General features: G+C 51.8%; 1 protein-coding gene across 1 annotated transcript in view; it reads left to right on the forward strand.

Moving 5' to 3' along the window:
- Positions 1 to 264: 264 nt before the first annotated feature.
- PDLIM4 (PDZ and LIM domain 4) overlaps positions 265 to 22,810 on the forward strand; it is a gene marked incomplete at both ends in the record, with an annotated part of 30,326 nt that continues 7,780 nt past the window's right edge. The window contains 3 exons of the mRNA XM_079542334.1: positions 265 to 357; positions 10,331 to 10,482; positions 17,298 to 17,382. Of these exons, the coding sequence (XP_079398460.1) occupies positions 265 to 357; positions 10,331 to 10,482; positions 17,298 to 17,382 (330 nt within the window). The remainder of the gene's footprint in view (positions 358 to 10,330; positions 10,483 to 17,297; positions 17,383 to 22,810) is intronic.

The following is a 22,810-nucleotide window of genomic DNA, read 5'->3' on the forward strand; positions in this document are numbered from 1 at the left end:
TTGTAGCACAGCACGGGGACCCCGCAGGGCCGCCCAACACGCGGACGGGTCCCAGCCTCCCCCGACGGGACGCGCTCCCCCAGCTTCCCCGCTCCCCGCCGGTCCCCACCCGGCCCCGCACCCCCCCGCCCCGCCGCCCGGGCCCGCCCCCCCGGCCCGCCCCACTGCAGGGCCGGCCTCGGGGCCTCGGAGCCGCTTTAAGTGGATGCGACGGCGGCGGGCGGGAGCGGAGCGCAGCGCTGGGCACGGAGCCCCGACCCCGCTATGCCGCACTCGGTGGCCCTGCGCGGCCCCTCGCCGTGGGGCTTCCGCCTGGTGGGCGGTAAGGACTTCAGCACGCCGCTGACCATCTCCAGGGTGAGCGGGGCGGGGGGCTGCGTTCATTCACCCATCCATCCCTTCCTCCCTCCCGGGTCAGTGTTCGGCTCCGGTGCAGATGCTGCTCGGCCCCTTTTGTAGTCTTTAGTTCCTGAGATTTAGGTTTAAAGTTGGCAAGGCGCTCGGGTTCGTTCCCAAAAGCGGGTCTGTGGGATCTGGGGGGGGACACTGGTGGGGTTGGGGCGGAGTCCTGTGCGTGGCTGTGGGGTCTATGGGACCCATGCGGGACTGGTGGTTGGACGAAGTATACTCGTAATGCTGCATGACAGCCCGAAGATGCGTTCTGGAAACTTCTTAAAAGCATCTGGGTGAGCGCACAGTGGGCTCTGTGTGTAGAGAGAGCGAGCTGAGCCCCGCGCACGGTGGGGTTGCTCCCGTGCTCCATGCCTACGCTGCAATGGGAGCAATGCCCAACGCTGCTCAGCCCTTCCTCTGGGTTTGGGGGTATCCGTGGGCTCGATAAACACTGAGAGCATTGAGAGGCTCTGGGAACAGCTGGATCGTAAAACTGTTGTCCTAACACATAAAAGCTGTTTGCCATCTCTTTCTTCGCCCGCCAAAGCCATGACAGAAAATGGAAAACATTTACCCTGTGCTATAAAGAATGAATTAGGGAAGAAAGCACCTCTTAAAATCTGCTGGTTTGTGTTGGAGCTCAGATGCGCCTCTCGCGTAGCTCCCAGTGACTGCTTTTGTTCTGGTGCCCCTCACGGGGTGAAGGATGGATGTGGGGGAGCTCGGAGAGGGCAAATAGAGAGGAGGTGAAAGGAAAACTCTCTTTCCCTTTTCCCTCCTCCCCCAGCTGTGCAGAGTAATACTGAACTTCACAGTTGCCTGTGGGTGTCTGCGCGAGTGTTTCTGCTGTGCAATGGAACATCTTAAGGCAGAGGTGGGAGCTGCATTGCTGTTGCTTTGAAAAAGTTTGGCTTAATGCTCAACAAGAGAAAACAAAGTCTGCTTCTGCACAGTGAGGCAGCGCGCAGCTGGGATGTGGGACCTCTGGAGGTGTGAGAACAGCGTTTATTGGGACAGGTCCTCCTCTGAGCAGAAGAGGGTGTCGCAGGGTGGTGCTCAGGTCATGGATCAGGCTCTCCTCCCTCTCATCCAGCTCCTGGTGCTGCCCTGGCTGGATGGGAGGCGATGCTCCTGTGATGGTGCAGGGCATGATGATGGGCATTGGGCATACTGCAGTCCCCATCCTTGGCTCTCCTCCTACCATAAAGAGCCCTTGCTGGCTTGGGAAATAACACCCAAAAAGGGTGCAATGAAGGAGGAACTGCTGGGTTCCCTCTGCAGTGGTAGCAATGGCCGGGGCTGGGGGGGCTCTGAGAGCTGTGCGCAGAGCAGGTGTGCTGCCGTGCTCCTTCCATCTCAGAATCATAATGAGATAATTAAACTAATTGCTTGAGCAGCATTTAGGTCCCTCTGTTGGGCCAAACTGAGGCCGTGGCCCCTGGTCCCCCCCCACCTGGGGCAAGAGGAGATCTGCAGGGCTGCGGACAGAAGTGTGGGAGGGATCCTCTCCCCGCAGCCCATTGTTGAGGCTCTTGGCTGGCTTTCGCCTCCTCCCAAGTGCTCTCTTATTTATTTTGTATTAAAACGTCATTAAATTACAAACAGAGACTGTAAAAGGCAGAAGTCGTGGTGGGAGGAGGGAGCAGACCGTGGGGCTCCTGCATGCTGCGTGGGGAGCAGAGTGGGGTGCTGGGTGCGTGGCTGCGTGCTGCTGGTTACAGTGGGAGCTCAGCGGCTGTGTTTTGGGATTTGAGATGGCTGTGGGTGGCTTTCAGACAGGTCTCGGTGCCAAAGCTGTCTGCCTCTTTCTAATCCTACTCCTACTTGTTGTGAAATGTGAATTCCCTGTGTAGGGATGGTGGGTGGTGGAGGGTGGTGGGAAAAAAAGTCTTGGTTGCTCGTAGGTTGGTTTCTCTGGTCTTTGCTAGACTGCTGAAGGAAATGATTTCTCTTCAGCCCCAATAGCCCTGTGTTGTTTGGAGCTCATGCTGCTGCCTTCCTGGAGAGCTCTTCCAAAACCTAGCTGAGTGCCATTGCTCTGATGGCAGAGATATTAAATCGGTGGAGACCAACCCCAAAGTGGGGCTGAGGGGGGAGGGTAAGAGGTAAAGAAGTGATGCTGTGAGGGAAGCTGTTGGAGCAGGGGGTGCTCAAAGCCAAGCCTTGGGCAGTACCTGCAGAGGATGAACGTGGAGAAAACATAGCTTTGGCAGTGTGGAAAACAATGATGTCGTACAACACTGGTTTGAAATGGGGCTTGAATGAGTTACCAGGGCTTGCTTTACCCATGAGTTCCCTATGTGGCCACAGTTGCACAGGTGCAGCTGGTGGTGGTGAGTCCATCACTTGCAGCTGTTCCCAAGGAGCTCATTAAATTGATCCATGATCTATTTGAAAGCAATTCTCTTCCCGCTGTGCTTTGCTAATGATAAATGGGGATTGCATCGGGAACAGCTGATGCTGAGCGCGAGGGCTTGAGCTGGAGCACGAAGTTCTCCAGCCTTAGAGATAAGGAAATGCAAATGCTGATGGGTGGGCCTAGGGGGAGCCCTGCTTTGCTTTGTGCCGTGGTTACAGAAAGTTGGAGCTGGGCGTAGCGCATTGTGTAATTAAAGGTTCCTCCTTCTAGGGATATTTATAGGGGAAGGGAAGTGACCCAGAGCGTCTGCTTAGAGTCTGTTTAATGACTCAGTAGAAAGTGGGTTTGGAGCTGGGTTCATTTTCTGGTAGCTGTCAGCTGCTGTTCCTTGGCTGAGGGGGGTGACAACGGGGCTGTGCTGGGGCTGCTGCAGCTCCGTGCAGGTATGTGGAACAACTGACACAGTGCTGTGCCCATAACCACATCAGTCACTGCTGTGGGTCTGTGTGGGATCGCAGCTGGTCTGCCCCTTCAGAAGATAATCAGTCATTAGTGTAACTAGAATGTATTTAATGGCCTGAACTTGCCCGTGGAGTTCCTGCAGCAGCTGGCATTGCCTCCTGCCCAGCTCTGCCAATGCCAAGCACTGCTGCTGTTTGTCATAGCAGCTTGGCAGGTATTGACAAATGGACTGAATCCAGTGTTAGCAAATGTTTTTTTTTCTTAAACTAAAAGGCTATTTAATGGCATTTAAGAAAAGGACACATTCGTTCTTTTATCCACTGCCCCCAACATCAGTATACATGCTGGCCTCCAGGAGAGTAGCAGAGCATGCATTTTCAGCTATGGGTGTGGAACCGTAACACGAGGAGAGCAAGAAATAATGGGTCTGCAATCCATTATCCGGGCATTGTTTGGCAAGTTCGGGTTGGCTTTTCAGTGTAAGGAACTTTTCTGTTTGAGCAAATAGTTCTGTTGCAGGCTGAGGAACTTGAGGAGGGGTTCTGTCTGTGGAGGAATTCCTACCAGGGCTGCTGTGTTTGCTCCCCCCTTGCTGTGCTCCTGCCCACTGAATGCTGTGACTTATGGGGTGGGTGTTCTGCAGGCTGGGATGGCAGAGTGGGGCTGATAACCCCATAGGTGCCCACCTGTTGGCTACAGGGATGCAGCTGGAGATGCCAGCGAAGAGAGTGTGGCTTTCCCTTTGTTCAGCTGCTAGGCCATAAAGCTGTTTCTTAGCTTTCTATGCAAATGGTGTGTATTGGATTGTTTGTTAAGTGGAAATGACCCACTTTGCTGTGTGCTCTGAAATAATGGCTCTGGTCCAGCCTAAAGCAAGGAACACCTCTGGCTTCTGCTGCCCTTCAGCTTTCCTGTCTGTATGAAAGAGCTGTGTCACTGTTGCACGTTTGTGTTTGTTCCTCAAATGGGAACAATGTTTTTAAATGGAAGGAATTCCTTTTGCTTGTTCTTTCACCATGGTTGGTCTCGCAGTGATGGCTGTAAGGGGCTCAGTGGAACATCTGTGCCATTCTGGTACTCAGCACTGAACGTGAACTGAAGATGAGCGCTCACAGAAGCACTGCAGAGATGTTTGCTGCTGAAGGTACTGAGACGTGGAGGCTTCACTTAATAACTGGAAGCAGAGTAAGAGCTGGTGCAGGAGACAGCAGCAGTATTGCATGTTGGAAGGAAAGCTACTGCTAATTACCCTAATCAAGCTCGCTGATAATCCCAAGTGGGAAACCAGGCGGAAAGAATGATTCACAGAGGTCTATTCATACCCAGGCTGACCTTGGTGCGGGTGCAGCAAAACAAATGCAGCACACCCCTGAGAGTGCTTCAGGCCTCCACTGGGTCGAACAAAGCAGAAAGGGTTCTTTTGGCTCTTGTTAGAATATTGACATCACCTTCATTTCAGAGATTGAAAGATTGCCTGTTGGGACAGGTAGGCAGAGCTGCTTGGAGAAGTGCATGGGTGTAACCTGCTTGATGCAAGGATAAAGTAGAATAAAGTGAGGTATTGGAGTGCTGCTGTTGGTGTGGGCAGCGTGCAAGGGAAATACCTGGGGTGTTTGGTTTGGTCTTAAACTTTGTGTTGCTCTATAGCACAGTAAGTGTTGGTTAAACATAGAATCATAGCTTGGTTTGGGTTGGGATAGAGCTCTGAAGGCTGCCTGGTCCCACTCCCTGCAGTGGGCAGGGGCACCACAGCTCAGAGCTCCTCAGCCTGACCTGTGCCTCTCCACCTTTAGCATAAGCAACTTCTTCCTTATAACCAATCTAAATCTCCCCTTTTTCAGCCTGAAACCATTTCTCCTCGCCCCGTCTCCTTCCCTTTAGGAACTGAGGGGCCACTTGTGTAGGTGTTCCTGCTGGAGGGACATCAGTCCTTTACTGCAAGTATGTCACTGTGGGCTATGTGGCATTAACACAGACAGTTGCAATTCACTCTTCTTGCTTGGGGAAGTGCAGGTGGTGTCTGCAGGTGACACAGTGAGTCCTAGAGCATGCACATCCTCTTACAAATAATATTTGAACTTCTGTTTGATTTGAGCTCCGTGTCCTCTCCTGGCTCTGATACCCAAGCACGCGGTGAATTATCTACATGCTTTAAGTCACCTGTGTCCACGGGTGCTGGAGTGTGGGGCTGATAACGCAGCCAGAGCAAACTTGTTAACAGGAGGTGCAGGCTGTGATTTGCTGTGGGTGGGGACTGCAGTGAGGCACCAGCTGTGAGTGCGATGGGTTTGTGCACAGCCGTGAGCACCACGTGTGCCCTGCAGATAAGGGCCGAGGCGTTTGGTTTCAACTTCAGTGCTTGCACACAGCCCCGAGCAAGAGGAGGATATGTTGGGCCATTGGAGCAGTGGCAGAGCCATGGAGCACGGTGTATGTGAATGTCTCCATGCACTGGGGGGGTTGCAGAAAGTAAGCCTCTCTGACCATACAGAACAGATCCCTATTTAAAAAAAATCTCTGTGTGAGAGTATTTCCACTCGTATGTTTTCCAAATGTCACGAAGATGCCTTTGGAGCTCCTCCCTCACTCCATCCTTCTTGTCAACTGGAGAAGCAAAACCTTGCAGCTCATGTTCTCACCCATTAAACCCTACATAATTCTGCAGAAATACTGACCCTGGGAGCTGTCACCCACTGTAAGGCACAGAATGCTGCCTGGAAGCCCTTGGCACACACAGGGCTTTCAGCACAAAGGCCAAACCCTGTGGGATATCTCCATGCACAGATAAAGCAGGGGAAGGTGGTGGTGTGGCAGCAGCATGGGGCTGAAGGCATGTTGCTTTCACCAGGCTGGGATTTCAGGTTTGCTCTCCAGCTGGGTGTGAGCTGCTTGTGCTGAGTGCCTTGTGCTTGGTGGCACTGGCAGGGTGTGCTGAGCATACTTTGAGGGCAGTTCTGCAAGCAGCTCAGGGTTTCACTCTGCAATGTGCCCATGGGATTCTCCAAAGAGCCCAAATTCCTAGAGATGGTGTGGGAAGTTGGGGCTTTCCTGCAGTGCTGAGTCCAACGGGACAAGCCTTAGGTGCTGCACAGCTTCTATATAAGCAATTATAAAAATGCAACTGGATTAGTGAGGAATGAATGTTGGCTCAAAGCACAGTGCTTTGGAACACTGAGGAGCATCCGTGTGAAGAGTGCTCAGAGGATATAGGGGCTCTGTCTCTGTTAGATGGCCACCAAACCCTGCTTCTTCCTGTGCTCAGACAGTGCTGCTGTCAGAGCAGCCATGGCTGCACTGTGTGCCTCCTGTGAGCACAAGTCTGCTTTGTTTAGAAGCTGAGAACTTTGTCACACTACCTTGAGAGGCTCTCCAAGGCTTTAATCAGGCTCTTTTGATCATGCTTGCAGAGTGGAAATTTCCCCATGACTTGTCAATCTTAAATCCAAGGTAATGTGTTACAGTGTGGTCTGCATAGGGTTGCGTGGGACTGTGCATCTTAACTCATTAAGTGCTGTGAAAGTGATTTCGTTAATTGATGGGATGAGTTGTTTTGTTGCTGTAGTATTCAATATGTTCATCTACTAATGTAACTTTTTAACGTGACCCATAAAGCTTTTGCACAAGTGTTAGATGATCTTAATGGTCTCTCCCAACCATAATGATTCATTATTCCAGCTGGTGATGTTGGCCTGGTTCTGGAGCTCTCTTGTGCAGAACTGCTGCTGGGTGGGACTGCAGTGCTTGGGTCGGTCCCTGGCTGCCCACAGGGTGGTGGCAGTGCCATCAGAGCAGCACTGGGTTCCTTTTGGGGGTTGGCTCTGTGCTGACTGCTTGTGTGGGGCTGGTGCCCTGCAGCGGTTGTGCTCCAGGACTGAAGGAATTGTGCTATGTGTGTTATAAGAGTCAACTCTTAGTGCAAATAATACTGCTTACCAAACTAGATAGCTGGTGCTGGGAGCTGTGCTGGCTTAGTGGAACACTTGCCTCAGTGTGCATTATTTCCTTGGCCCAAAGTCAGATGCTAGCACTCAGTAAATCACAGCGGGGCCCCAGCGGCCAGATGAGAGGCACTGCTGGACTTGGGGCTTTTCCCAGACCTGCTCCAGAGCATCCCCATGGCTGCTGGGTTGATCCTATTGCAGCACAGCCTGGTGGTATTTCCCATGGGCAGTGCTGGGATGGAATTGCCCTTGATGTGGTGACACCGATGTCCTCAGTGAGCAGCAGTGCTGGGCTCTGGCATAGGTCTGGTGCTGTTACCCTGCTCGTGGTCCCCCCCAGTCCCTCTGTGCTGGCACTGGGCTGGTGCTCTCAGTGTAGCAGCCGTATCTGCCAAAGGGACATAGCACAGGGAGAAGGATGGTGTGTGGGCATCTGCTTGCCCTTGTTTTAGTTCTGTTTCCTCTGGTGTTTTGTGTTGATATCTTACACGTATACACGCTGTGAGAGGGAAACAAAGAAGCAATCCCTTACTCCTGCAGAGGGGTTAAACGCAGAAGGTTGTTCTCTCCTGACAGGGCTTGGCTCTGGAGCTCAGGGAATGCCACACGTTGTGTGTGTGCTAAGGGGCACACGGGGGGAGGGGGGGAACGACATGACTGCGTGTGGATGGAGCTGCAGGGCTGTGTGTGCCAGAGGCTGTGATGGGGGGGGGAGAAACTCCACAGCAGCTCCTTCCTGGCACTGCTGGGGACCTCCCAAACAAGCCTTGTTGCTGGTTTTCATAAACACGTCCTGTTCTCAAGAATCAGCTCCTCTGAAGGAGGCCCCTCTGGAGAGCACACAGCCCCAGTGACTCGGAGCAGATTGGTTTTGCAGCGTTTGTAACCGTGATGTATCCAGTTACTCTGAAATTGGTGCTTCGTTCACATCATGCACGCTGCTTGTGGCGCAGCAAAGCCCTCTCTCAACAGAGGCATGGATAGGTGGGTGTCTATGTTAGCAGCTCCCTGCTGTCCCCCCTGCTGCCCCGGGATTTCAGTGCCCTGCTGATGTGGCGTCCATGTGAAGTGCATGGCTGCACCCTAACAGAGCTGCAGCCGCAGAGCGTGAGGGTCAAGGCTTCCCTGTTTGTGGAGGTGGATACTCAGTGCTGGTGTGGTGGCAGCTGTTGTTGGGGAGGGAATGTGGCTTCTGAAGTCCTCAGAGCGTTCAGGTTTGAGCTGACCCATGCCCCTCTGCTCCTTCCCACTTGTGCATTTCCATGCGGTAAGCTGGAGGCTGGACTGCAAACATGTGCTACAACAAAGCTTATTACACTTAATGCTGTGCCCTTGTCTTCATGTCTTGCAGGAGGCTGTGTGGCTCCACATAGAGCAGGTAGGGCTGTACCACAGCCTGGTCCTGCCCTCAGAACGACACAGTGGCACAGCCTGGTTTGCTTTGCTCTGGCACCTTTTGGTGCTGATGGTGTCACACAGCTGCAGTTGGGAGAACTTGGCTTGGAGCATCTCGAGCATTCATCACTGGCAGATGTGAGCTCTGGACCTGCCACGTGTTCCTGTGCTGGTTCCCAGACTATGACCCTGATGCTGTATCTCAAACTAATGTGCTCTTGGAGCTCTGCTCCATTTCCAGCCCTCAGTCATCTCCATGGATAGCATAAAATGCTAACATGAAGATGCTGCCAAAATAATCTGAAATAAACCAGAAACCGAAAAATAGGAAACAGCAAAGAGCCCCATCTATGAGCAGCTTTTCTCCAAGGAAGGTACGATCTGGTTAAGATCAGTGTAAAGGGAGAAACGCGTCAGACACGAGGAGCAGATGAGAACAAGATGTGGTGGCGTTGGGTCGGGCTGTCAGCACAGGGTTGGGTGGCCGACACCAGGGGATGCATGTGGCAGCACGTTGTTCTGCAGAGGTGTGTGCTTGGAGGTGCTCCACGGGCTCCTGCCTGGCACAGGGCAGGGCTGGCAGCTTCCCAGGCTGTGAAAGGAGCCTGGTGCTGGGGAATGCCATTGTTTCTAATGTGGGTTCAAAGAAAAACAAAAGGATAAATGAATTCCGGGGGGGTGGGGGGGAACCAACAAAAACAATTAATCTCTCCGGGATTAAAATGCCCCATGTCACAACTCTGCAGCCGATATGCTCTGCGGTGAGAAATGCCTCCCTTTGTTTGCTCTGGGCTGAGTCAGAGGCAGCCAGGAGGTGGCTGGGCAGGTTTGTTTGGAGGAACTATTGAAGAGCAAAGGGTGAGCGCTGATCTGCGCCGACAGCACGACAAAAGGCTCAGCATGGCATCAGCTCTGCTCAGCTGCACGGAGCGTTCAGAGCTCCCCGTGCACCTCCAGGTTCAGGGCACAAACACTGTGGCGATGCACTTGCAGACATGCTTACCTGTCCTGCCTGCGTGTTGCATTGTTTTGTCTTATCCCGAGAGTTAAAAGCGTAATAATTGGGTTGATGTAAAGGAAAGGGTAACTTCTCAAGGTTTTTCTGTAGGCTGTGGGATTGGCCCTATGTCTGAACACAGGCGGTACCCAGCCGTGTCAGTGGTACCTTGGGAAGGGAGTTGGAAGCTCTGTAAGGTTTTGATGTTCCTACACAAACAGTCAGGATGGGCTGTGGGGATGGATGGGCTGTGGGACATTCTGTGCAGAGCTACAGAGTGACGGATCCTTGAACAACAGTCAGGAAAAACTGATGTGAAACGCAGCGTCCCTGCAGGAAGCAATTAGGGTGACTGCTCTCACCCTTAAATTACATCTTTTTCCAGAGTTTTTATGTGCTTCTAGGGACTGATTCCCAGAGCTTGTTTTAATGCCTGCGGGCTGAAGGAGTTGGACTTGATGGTCCGTATGGGTGCCTTCCAACTCAGGATATTCTGTGATGCTGTGTTGAAGGAGGGCATTGTGGTATTTGAAGGGGACCTGGGCACGTGCTGGGGCTGATGGAGCCCTGTGGGCTGAGAGCTGGCACCTGATGGCATCTCTGTGTGGCATGAACCCCAGAGATGTTGGTGTGAGCCCAGGAGGAACCCGAGTGCTGTTAGCTTAGCAGAACACACGGGTCTTCTCCAGAGATGAGCACACCGAGGGAGCTGTTACTCCAATAAACGTTAATTTCTTTAAATTGAGCATTCTTTTAAATGCATCTTCTATCTCTTTCACCTAGATTAACCCTGGAAGTAAAGCAGCCCTGGCCAACCTGTGCCCTGGAGACATCATTCTGGCCATTAATGGGGAGAGCACGGAAGCCATGACGCACCTGGAGGCACAGAACAAGATCAAGGCATGCGTGGAGCAGCTGCTGCTGTCTGTGAGCAGGTGGGGATGGCCTGCTGTGCTGTGTCCTCAGCAGCGTATTGCAGTGGGGCTTTGCTCTTTTTGCTCTTTGTGCTCTTGTGTCCATTTTGGTTGATCCTTCTGCAGAAGGCTTGCAGCCAACCCCAGAGCAGGCGTGCCATGGGGTTTGGTTCTGGATGCATCCTGGTGCAGCTGTTCTGTGGTTTTAGACACACTGAGGCAAAAGCTGTTTTTGAAGGAGCACTGATTAAATGAATGGGTCTGGATTTCCCTCAGCACCTCTCAAGGGTCCCAGGGGCTGAGCAGGATCAGACCCTGCAAACCTCCTGTGTAGGAGGAGACCTGAGCAGGAAAAGCACTGGGGCCAAAACCCCATTTGGGAGAAGCCTCCCATATTCTGTTGGCTCCTACCCATTGTTTTCCTAAATGTCTCTTCCATGAATGTGTCTGGAGGTGCTGCCAGCTACATGTGGCATTTTTGTTTCTTAATATTTCAAAGCAAAATGAAGGTTTGTTTTGGTTTCTTTGCTTTCTGTTGAAGTTAGTCTTTTAGCTAAAGGCTTTTGATGCAAGTCACAAATGATCTATTCCTTATAAGGCTCCTAAATGGCTGCTATCTCTTAGCAGATTTAAATAAATTTGTCATAATTATCCACTTCAGATTAAAAAGGCATTTCCTGCTATGAAGAAGCTGTCACTGAGTGTTTATGCTTCTCTTAGGAAATATGTGGCTTCTGACTGGTAGCTGGGTCCCAGAGCGTGGTGCAGCCACCCTGCTTGCTGTGTGAGGAGCACTGCTGTGAAGCACAAACCTGGTTTTGTTCCTGGGGGTTCATGGGGCAGAGGCACTTACAAAGCCTGACTGCTGCAGGGACCACTGAACCCAGCCATGCTGTAGTGGTTACATGGCTGCAACTTTGGGAAAGAAAGGGGGAGAAAGATAAAAGAAAGGATCCTTCATGCAGGTGGGACTTCTCTGGCTTTCACCAGGAGCAATTTTCAGGAGGCTGCTACCAAGTCCTGTTTCTCGGCCCCTTTTTAGCATCAATTGGCATGTCTTTGCTCATAGAAACATAGAGTGGCTTAGACTGGGAGGGACCTTAAAGCTCATCTCATTCCACCCCCTGCCATGGGAAAGGTTGCCAACCTCTAGATCAGGCTGCCTAAAATGTCACCCATGTGGCCTTCAGTGCCTCCTGGGATGGGGCACTGCAGCCTCTCTGGGCAGCCTGGGTTGGTGCGTCACAGCCTCTGGGAAAAAATTTCTTCCTAATGTGTAACAGTCGTCTTTCCTCCTTTAATTTAAAGCCATTCCCCCCATATCAGACCGTGTAAGAAAAGTCTGTTCCCCTCCTGCTTGTAAGCTCCCTTCAAGTACTGGAAGGCTGCAGTGAGGTCTCCCTGGAGCCTTCTCTTCTCCAAGCTGAACAGACCCGACGCCCTCCAACTTAATTCATAGGATGCTCAGCCCTCTGACCATCCTCGTGCCCCTTTTCTGGTCCTATTTCAACAGCCTCACATCCCTCCTGTACTGGGGGTCCCAGCCTGGACACAGTACTGCTGATGGGGCCTCACAAGGGCAGAGCAGAGGGGGACAATCTTTTGTTGAGGGAGATGGAGTTGCAGGTATTTTTTGCCCTGAACACTGACTATCTGTAAATGTGTCTGTGTGTGTGTAGTGTCATCCTGCAATGCTGAACTTATTCAGTACTTATATGTCCATGTTTATATGCAGAAGATAAAACTTAGCTGAATAGTGAAAGGGAACATTGTCATCACAGCAGCTTGAAGACTTCTTTCCATCTGCCCAGCCAGATGTGGGGCCGTGCCAGTGGCCATGGCTCACTTTGTGCCCAGCAAAGCTCCGATTGCTCTGCAAATGTGCCTGCTGGAGGTGGAAACTTTGTCATGCCTGGAACGGGGCTCTGCCAGATGTGACTCAAGAGCCTTGATGAAATCATCAGATTTTTCAACTGATTTTTTTTTTTTTTTTTTTAATCTGTAAGCTGAAGGCTGTATGGCTGCCCCCAATTCATGGCTATAGAACAGGACAGGAGGATGGTCCCCCCCACCTGGTGGGGACTGAGGGAGTCAGGGACAAGCATTGGAAGTCAGCCACTGAACTGTAGGCATTAAACTCTGAGCTGAAGCTGTTGTGCATCCCGCTGTAAGAGCCTGATGGAAGCTGCTGTGTTGAGGCAAGGTAATTCAGGGGTTTCTGACCTTTATCCCTGCTGACATGTTAGGACAAAGAGATGATGCTTTTGTTTTGCTTCAGCATGCTGTGCTGACGGCACAGTGGTTCAGGAGTGGCAGCAGTTGCCCTGTGCAAGCATTGTGCAGTCCTGCTGTTCACCCATATCCTATAAAGGAGGTGATTTGTTCTTCAGAGCCATTTCCCATTTTGGTGCTCTGCAGCCCAGGGCTTGCTGGCAGCAATGTTTGCTCCTCAGAGGAAGCTGCCTGTATCACAGAATCATATCTGAGAGGTCTTTTCCAACCTTCCTGATTCTGTGATTCTGTGTGTGTAAATGCAGATTTAAATCCCCTGGATGGATGCAGGTAGCAGCAGGGGCCCACGGGGAGGTCTGTGTGTGGGGTAGCTTAGCTCAGCAGCAAGGCCATCACAGGGCCTTATGGTTGTTCAGCTTTGGGGTTCTTTAGAGAGCAACTGTCTTGCAGGGCCCAGAGAGCTTTCTGTAATTCCTCCTGATGGGAAGCTCTGACATTGGTGACATGTAACAGAGTTGGTTTAGTTTTCAGACTGCATTCAGTGAATTGCCTTTGACTGAAAGTAGGGAAGTCAGAATGGGTGAAAACCATATTGGGGGAAAAAGCAGGAAGGGTTGTTTGCCATCCATTGGGGCAGGCACACAGACCTGGGTGTCCCGACAGCAGCCTGACCTGACCCACCTGGGCTCTGTGTGCATACGGTGCATAGAGCCCTATGATGGAGATGCAGAGGGAGATGCTGATTATCATTTATCAGGGTCACTTGATGAAGATTCTCAGTCACACTGATGGGTAAGCAAATAAAGAACCAGGGTGAGTGGTAGTTTGTGTGCAGGATAAACCTCTGGGGTGTAAAGCTTTCCCGTGCAGCACAGACTCCCTGCTCCCTGTGCTTGGGAGGAACCAACTGGAATGGGTTTTGTGTCGGGATAGGGACTGGCACCAGTGAGGTGTGACAGCGTGGGTGAACTGCAAATGGACGTGGGCCTCTTCCTTAGCACAGTCTGTCATTAGAGGCCTTACACTGGGTTTGGCTCTCTTGCCTGATGGCATGGCAGGAGCTGCCTCTGCTTTCAGTCTGGAAGAAGACAAACAGAGTGCTTCTGACCAAAGGCAAACGTGCAATTTCCTGGCAGCGTGATGGGAAGCAGTGCTGAGAGCAGCCTGGCTCTGCACTGAGTGCTGGGAGGATGGCAGGAGGGGCATTCAGCGTCTCTGCTGAGCAGCAATGAGAAGCTGTGAAAACTGAATAATTGCAAGCTGAAAGATTGCACCTGAATTCTCTTTGCTTATTAACATTATTTTTCTCCCCTTAACCCACCTTATCCTCCTCCTGGAAGGCTGTCAGCCCTTGGGCTGGTGTATGCTGTGTGCTCTGGCCCTGAGCTAACTGGCACAATGGCACAGCTCAGCCTCTTCTCACGTAGTGCTGTGCAGTGTTCTTATTTTTTCTAAGCCTTGCCTGTTCCTTTACACATCAGTGTCTCTTGTGGTTCTGGTGCAGCCCTAGTTATTTGACAAGACTTATTTCTTCAGATGGGGTTATGCTTCAAGTGAAAGCAGCCACAGAGCTCAGCTGGAGCTGTGCTTTGCTGAAACCCACCTGAGGCTGCAGCGTGGGCTCTGCTCACTCCTGTTTGTCCCGGGGTGGGGGTTCTCAGGAAGGTGCCTCCCTGGAGGAGGAAGCCCAGCAATGGGATCTGCCTGCACCCACACGTCACTGACTTTCTGGAGTCCCCTTGTCTCTGCACACCTCTTTCTGGATGCTCCATTGGCCTGAGCCACGCTGCTGGGAGATGGAATTGTTACAGTGCGTGATGTGCCCCTCCTGGAAACTTGAGAACAACTGAAAAAGTGAATCACAGCTTCCCCTCTGGAGCCATGTGAGGACGAGCAGAGGGGAAAACCAACGGTGTTGCAGTGCCTGGTGCCAGGGGAGAGAAGGCAGCAGCCCCACCACTGTGCCCTTTGTGAGGTGCTGGTGTGGTAGGGGCTGATCCTGCACCCTGCAGCCCCATGGTGAGCATCGTGAGCATCCCCTCCCAGCAGGGCAATGGCCGTGTGAGCAGCAGGAGTCACCTCTGCAGCTGAGACCTTAATGGTGGGAGATGGGCAGAACCCAAAGCTGCTGCCCTACGGAGGCACTGAGTGGATGTGGTCATAGGGGGAGGTGGTGGCACATCCTGGGCTGCACTGCTGAGCGCTGCATGTGAGCATGGAAAGGGCTGCAGGAAGGGGATGTGGGGATTCTTACAGTGTGAGAATGGCTCTGTCAGTGCAGAGAGCAGGAATGGCAGATTGTTACCAGGTGCAAAAACATTGCGGTGAAAATGTGTGCGTGTATGTGATTCTTTGAAAGTGATACGGAGTCTTTTTAGAAAACAAATTGTGGGGTAAAAGGTGTCTGCAGCTTGCTTTATTTGTTTTAGGTTTGTCTTGTTAATGAGCCTGTTTCTCACGCAGCCTTGTGTTGAAGGGCCCGGGTCAGGTTATTTTCCTTAGGATTGTCCGAGCAGCCGTCAGAATAGAGCAGAGCGTTGTTAATGCAGAGTAATGATTTCCACATAGCTGACTTTAATCCCCTGCAATGTATCTGAAAACACTTTTCCCGTGAATTAAACAGCTTGGAACATGTAATTGTGGTGTCTGAGCTCTCAGCCATTGTGTTGCAGAGTGTGATTGGCCTCTGCTGCGCCCGAGCAGCACAGGGTAAGTGCCTTGGGGTGGCCCTGCTGAGCCCAAAGCCCCAGTGGGTCTCCCTGGTGCTGGGGATGCTGCTTTGGGTTCATTCCTGTTCCCCTGGGAGAGGGGAAGTCTCTGAGCAGGAATGCCCCCGATACTTCAGTAGACCTTGATTTCTCTTGGGTAGGTCTGGTTGCTCCCTTGATCCCTTCTGCTTGGCAGGAAGTCTCTGAAGATGTTGGATAAAACCAAAGCTGTGCCGTATCGGTTTAATTTCAGAGCAGCTCAACTGGAAGCTGCTGCTGAGGTCAGTCTGGGTTTGTTCCAGCCATTGCTGGGGGCTGGTGAGGTTGCAGCTTGTGTATGTGGGGAAACTTCTGGTTGCTGCAGGGGAGTGATGGCAAAGCTTTCGAGTTTCATCATTAAAAGCACCAACTATGATCAGGCTTCTACCTGGGTGCCTGCACTTTGACCGCCTCTGTCACTAAGTGTGCAGACCCACAGCTCTGGGAGATGCACATTTAGCTGCGCTCTGAGATGGGGTCAGTGGGTGGGGGGCTGCAGCCTGGCAGTGCTTGCACAGAGAGGATGTGCTGCTGCTTATCGCTCCTGTCTACTGCAAGCAGGACGGCTTTGTGGATCGCACTTATTTACTGGCGAATCAAAATCTGTGGGGATTTGTTTTTATACGAGCTGTATTTGGCATGTGGGCTGCAGAGCGGTGCAAACAGGAGAGCCATAACTGCCTGCTCCTCAGCAATGGTGTGAGCCAGCATGGGGCTGATGCAGAGCGTGGGGGGAAAGCACGGAAACTGTAATGAGGTCTCTGCCAATGCAGTCAGGAGCCTTCATTGTTCTGGGCCTCCAGATGAGATTCTGAATGCAGAATTCTGGTTCTGAATGTGGAAGCAATACATGCAGCAGCAGATGATGGTGAATGCTGGGAATGCTGCCGTTCCCAGGAAGGTCAGCTTCCTCTGTCCCAGCAAACAGCAGTCTGGGAGACCAATTTAGGCAGAAAGGTCTGAGCCTAGAATCAAGTAATTGTGGTAGAGAGAGCTTATCAGAACGAGACATCTATGTGGGAAAAAAGATCAACCTCCTTCCTGTTGAGAAAAGCAGTGAAGGTGAGACAGGGTGGTGATTTGGAGCAAAAAAGCCTCAGACCTCAGGACAGCATCCCACTGTGTGTGAAGGGCAGTGGCAGTCTCTGCTTCTTTGGGTTTTGGGTCAGGCTCTGAGTTTGTGGGGTGCGTGGTGGTGTGTGTAAAGCAGGGCTGCCTGCAGGTGGGTTTCAGTGGGAAATACTGAGCCCAACACTCCTCATCACGGGTTCCTGGGTTAAAACTATGCTCTTTCTTTTTCACACTTGGACTCTGCAGATAATTAAACCCAAACTGAGCACAGCACATGTCAGAGGCCAGAGTCCAAGCAAGGGCACTGGGCTGCAGCAATGAGTGGTTGGTGCCTCCCAGAGCAAGAATGCTTCCATTAAGGTGTGCACGCAGGCAGTGAGGTTAAGCACGATGATGTGCACTGTGTGCTGCATTTCTCATATCGCTCCTTATCCCTGGTGGGGATGAGAAGCAATGCAGCAGGCTTTGTCTGTTCTGACAACAACGTATGGGCAGTTGTATGGTGATGTCTTTGCAGAACCAATGTTATCTGCTTCCCATTTGGTTCCTGAGCAGCACAGACCTCTGAATTGTGTGCTGCCTGATGTGGCAGTGCTGGAGGGATGCAGGTGAATAAAAACTGGATTTCGGGGCTTTCTGCAGCAGCTGCATTGAAAGGCATGAGATGGCTCATCCTCTACATGCCTTCTCACTGGGAAGCAGCCGTAGTTCCTACTGTTTCTGTATATTGTTTCTGCCATGTTGCTTTTTAAATCTAAGCTGAATGTACCTGATTTCCTGTTACAGAACTGAGGGGAGGAGCTGGTCACCACCCATACTGGAGGATGGGAAGGCACAAGCTTACCGCATCAACATCGAGCCCGAGCCGCAGGTAAGGGAGCATCAGGATGGCTGTGCTGGGTGTGCTGGGCAGCAGAGCTGGGTATGGGGAAGTGTTCTCCTGGGTTTGTGGGCAGAAATGGCAGTGTGGGGATGGGGCAGAAAGCAGGGCAGGAGAGGAACTGGTGCCTGCCTGGAGCAGCAAAGCTGGGGCTCAGGGATGGAGCTCATGGTCCCTAGCTTGCAATGCCCTCCCACACTGCTTCCTGCTGCACCTGCCTCCTGCTCCTCTTCCCTCAATTCACCGTGTCCTCCTAACCCTGTGGTGGTGATCTGCTTAAAGGGTGGTTGTGTGGGTTTGCCTCATGGTCCCCGCTCTTCCTGTCTCACTCCTTTCTCCTCCTTTTTCTGTCTTTCAGCTGTTCTCCCCTCTGTCCTCAGCTCTTTCTCTCAACCTTCCTGTGCACCCTGCGTGTCCTGGCCCTGTGTCTGCACGGTGATGGCACTGCTGCCTGCAGTAGTCAGAAGGTGATGGGCTGAACTGATCTCGTCCTGCACCCATGTCCTGCCCAGCAGGTCCTTAGCAAATTCACAGGTGACTCTGGCTCTCCTGAAAAGGCAAAGGAAAGCTGTCTTTCTGCTCCTGTTCAGCATCCCAGCTAGCTGAGTGTGCGGCATGGGATGAAATCCTGCAATGGCTGCAGCCATTGTTCTCAGATATGGTTCTTCTCTGCCTGAAGGTGGTTTGTGTTGGGGGCTGTTCTATAAGAGCCCTTCTCCAGTGCTTGCAAAACCCCCAGGAGCAGGTGCTGCTGGCTTGGCTCTTCTGCTTGTTGTAGCAACCAAGATCCTGAGTGGACTCTGAGGCTCCAGGGTGAATATCAAAGCAGCTAAGGTGATGCTGCTGGGGGTAGCATTGCTTTGTTCCCTTCAAGGAGTGAGGAACTGACCTGACAGCACTGGAAGTTACCCAACGATGAGCTCAGTGCGGGGAGGATGGGATCAGGTCCTCCACGTGCCACCAGGATCTCTGCATTCACACCCATTGATGCTGTGGCCGTTGCAACTGCTCTGCCAAAATCTTGCTTTCCTGTGGGGTGACAAGGGGCAGCAGATGGGGACGAGGGCATTCACTTGAGCTGCAGCACAGTGGCCGTGTCCCTGCAGAAGGGACCCCTCTTGTCCCTCTTGCAGCTTGGGGACCAGCTGGAGCCTTGGCGTTGAGTTCTGGCCGTGCGTGCTTCATTAATCCATTACAGCAATCTCTTTTCTGACAGGCCTTCTTAATAGACTTTGATGTGCCCAAAACCCTATGAATAATGTTAAATAAGGAACAAATGTGCAGCGGTTCCACTGCCAGATACAACATTTCTGACATTTAATGCAGATTGGGTTTGATTCCTACTATTAATATATGCTACATATGGATCTTTTTAAAAAATTAGACAGTTACATAGAGTGTCATGGAGGGGGCAGGGATGGATTTCCCTAACTCCAAACCTACACAAACAATGTCTAAATCTGGAGCAATCAGTGGCTAACCTAAACACATCTGTGGCAGGGCACCAGGAAAGGCCTGGGAGCGTGATGGAGTGGGTTCAGAGAGCACATTCCTGCTCTTGCTCTTCCCAATGGCTGCAACCCAGGGACTCCATGCAGCTGGTGGGCAGCAGCCCATTTCCCATTTCTTCTCACCCAGCAGCCTCTTGGATCAGGGTAGTTACTGGTTGGAAATCCACTTTCTGCTGGTATTCAGAGCTTTGCATTATCACAGCAATCCTCTGGCTTGCCCAGTGCTGAGGATGACTGAGCTCTGGGAGTGCAGCCTATTGCAGAGCTGGCCGTCATCCCATGGGAGCAAGAGCACTCAGCCCCATGTGGCATCAGATCCATCCCTGCCACGACAGCTCTTGTTAGATTGCAGGAAGCAAAAGGCTTGGTGTCAAGTAATAGCTTGGCTCCAGTGTGCAACCTGGAGGTGCATTTCTTAGCATCTGAATAAACGCAGTCTGCTTTGAGATGCAAGGTTAGAAAAACATAAATTCCTCTGGAATTCTGCCCTCAAATTGCAATAATTTGCAATAGGTTTGGGGTTGTCCTTGAAATAGTTTTAGGCTACTTCCCCCTTCACATAGTTCATATGTGTTGAGTTCATACGCCACCAAGTTTGATGATCTGGTTTACTGGGTGAAGGGCTTGCCCAACACATCTCTGTGTGCCTGTGAGGTTTGCTGTGTGGTTTGATATTGACTCATTTGAAAGCAAATGAATGTTCTCAGTCCATTGCAATGCGTTGAGCTGCTGTATTGGTAACCTATGTGAGATCATCTCTACCTCTTCATTACCAGCATCGTTAGCAAGCGAGCTTCAATAATCCCGATGCATGAAAGAGGAAAGAATGTTCTGTGGGTCAGTGGGGGAAAAAAATAGGATGAAAATTTCAAGATGGTGTTGGTTTTTTTCCTATCCAAGTAGCTTGCATAGCTTGCTCTCATTGAAAGTGAACAACTGTAATAAAATAACGACAGCTTGGGCAGATTTAGGACAAAATAGCCCTTCATCCAGTGGCATTTCCTCAGGGGTAGGTGTGCTGTGTTGTTTTCCTTGATAACATCTGTTTCAGGGGTGACTGCTGGCATGGGGAAGGAGAGATGGCATGCTGCTGCACTGGGGAACGCTTGTCGCTGTCTGTGTGAAAGCAGTTGGTTGGTTGGTCCACAGGGAAAAGCTGACTTAATGCACTGCGGTTTCCCTTTCTCCTTACCTAGAATGATCATTCTGTGCAGCCACTCGTTATCACTTCTACATCCCGAGGTGCTCCTGAGCCCCCAAGGCCATCAGTAAATAACCCTGAACACGGTGCTGCTCTCTGACTTCTCTGCGGGGAGCACAGTGCAGTCTGTGCAGGAGGGCTCTGCCTGGAGGCACTGTGGAACCACGAGGAGCACATCCTGCATCCTCAGCAGAGCACACGCTCTGCACTTGTCCTGCTTCCCTATGACAGTGCTAATGAAGCAGCCCTGCTCGTACAAAGCCCTCCTCTGTCTGCTTGTTAAACACACCGTTGCACGGCTGATATTAAAAACATGCCCTCTGCGCTGGAGCGGGCCAGATAAATGGAAACACATTTTGATCATTCTTGCCGTTCTCGGGTAACTTTTTCCGTTGCTGTGGGTTTCTAAGAGGCTGTGGGGGAGCTGGATCCCCTTGGGGACAAAGTGCTGAGGGGCTCCGTGTGCTCCCAGTGCAGTGGCTGCTCCTGGGGATGGGGACCCTGTGCCCCCACCAGTGGCCGTGCAGCTCTGCAGTGCTTTGCTAATGAGGAGAGATTGTCCTGCAGTCAGATGTGTGCTGTGCTCTCTCAGAGCAGAACATGTGCAATACAGAGCTGGAATACTTTCCTAGCTTATCCCAAAAGCACTTTTTAATTTTTATTGTTATTATTAATAATAATGCCTCATTTTACATCCTGGAGCAGCTTCTCCTGAGAGCACTCCTTCAGCAATGGGTCGGTGCTTCCCGCCCCTCTGAACAATTCTGGATGTTAAGAAATCCCCAGCCATCACTTGCAGATGATTTAGGAACTTCCCCATCCGTGCAATTGCACATCAGATGGCTGCTGTTGGGACTGCTGTAATCCCTCTTCGTTCAGCACTGGAAGGAAATGTTCTGCTGTTCCTCTTTGTTGCTTTTGCTTCTGATCCCCTGTTCTTACACAGGAGGGGACAGCAGGGCTTGTTTGGGTGTTGGTGTAATTACTCCTTGTGCACAAATCAAGGCTGCTGTATGGAGAGATGTGTGTCTCCAAAATGGAGTTTTGTGCTTTTGGACTCATGTCAGATGGTGGGTCTCAGCTCAGTCCTGCTCCATGCTGCAACAGCTTTAAGAAATGCAATGGGAGCTTTCTTGCAGTGTTTTTTCTTTTGTAGCTGGCAGAGCTTTAGCAATTTCAGAATGTAATACAAAAATAGGCCAAACTGAGTCTTTATGGAGGGAGCTGTCATTGCAGAGTGCTGCCTGCAGCATCCCGAGCTGGGATGAGGACTGGGATGTGGGGCTGTGTCCTGGGTGGTGATACAGAGGGCTTTGCTGTTGGGCAGATGTCTGCAGGATGCATGCAGTGAGGAGTACGTGGCGGGGAGAGCTCTCTTCTGCACTGTGGTTTGTACTGAAATAGTCTTGGCAGAAGAGCTGAGGTCCACCTCATGAAATAACTCACATTCTCCGTTCATCCAGCTTCAGCAAACTGTGTCCTTATCTGATGATCTTCTGAGCTGAGCCCGGCAAGCAGTGCTGTGCTTGGTGAGGCTGACACCCACTTGTTTGCGAAGCAGCACGCAACCATGCCAGCAGTGTGCTCACAGCATAGCACATCTCTGCCAGGAAGCTGTTAAAGTGTGCGTGGCGTAGGGGAGGTCGGTGCCCTCCTGTCCCAGCTGCCTCCCACCAGCAGCCAACCTCCTGCCCCGCTGTGCTGCTCAGCTCTGTTCCTAGCTGCTCACCTGAGGATGATGTGGAATAGATGGAGAGAAGTGGCTGCACAGCATGGGCCAAAGCTGGAGGGTCGATCCATTCCTGGGGGCACGCCACAGCATCTGTCTGTTCTTTGCATTAAGACGAGCACAGTGCTGTCTGCCCTTTGCCTCCTTTGTGTGCTAATAAGATTTCCAGGACTCTGAACCACTTTATCAACTACGAAGCGCTGTGCTTGCTATTGAAAAGCTGGGGATACAGCGGAAGGGATGTCTGTGTTGTGGTTTTGTGCAGAGGCTGAATTTCAGTCCTGAGGGATGTGCTGTTGTACACCCATGCAGCATCACCAAGCCCAGGGTTGCAGCTGGCTTTCCCAGCACTGTACCACTTTCAGGCATGGCTGCAGCCCTGCGCATATTCCAGTGCAAAAGTGACCCTGGCTCTGCAGAGAAGTACTTCTGCCCTCTGCTCCCCATCATCTAGCTGTACAGTGCAGAGGTCAGGGCAGAGGAATGCTGGCTGTGTCCCTGGGGCTCATCTGAGCTGAGTGACAGCAGCTCAGGGAGCAGCAGGCTCCACGGCTCTCCCTGCAGGAGGGATGTGAGTGACAGCATGGTCACAGTGGGACCTCTGTGCAGTGACCCCGGTGCTGAGCAATGCGCTAACTCAGGATTTTGGCAGCACGTGTCTGGCTGCTGCTGTCCTGCTTGTAGGAAGGCAGCGGGTCTGAAGTACATCAGGGAGCTGCTGTTGGCTGAGCTGAGCTGTCAGTGACCTTCAGCTCCGTTAGGTCTGCTGCTGGGTGTTTATAAAGGCAGCAGGATTGCCCCCCCCCCCCCGCTTTGCCTTAGGAAAATAAACAGTGCACGGAGCAAAGCACGGTTGGTGCCATCCCACAGCTCTGAGCCCTGGATGTGCTCTGGTCCCTTGAGGTGCCTCTCATACTGCTGTTTTGGTTTTAGTCTCTGTAAGACGAGGCTCATTCTGTGCTCTTGCACTCTTAAGGA

Source organism: Tetrao urogallus (assembly GCF_951394365.1).
Source record: "Tetrao urogallus genome assembly, chromosome: 14".
Taxonomy (NCBI): Eukaryota; Metazoa; Chordata; class Aves; order Galliformes; family Phasianidae; genus Tetrao; species Tetrao urogallus.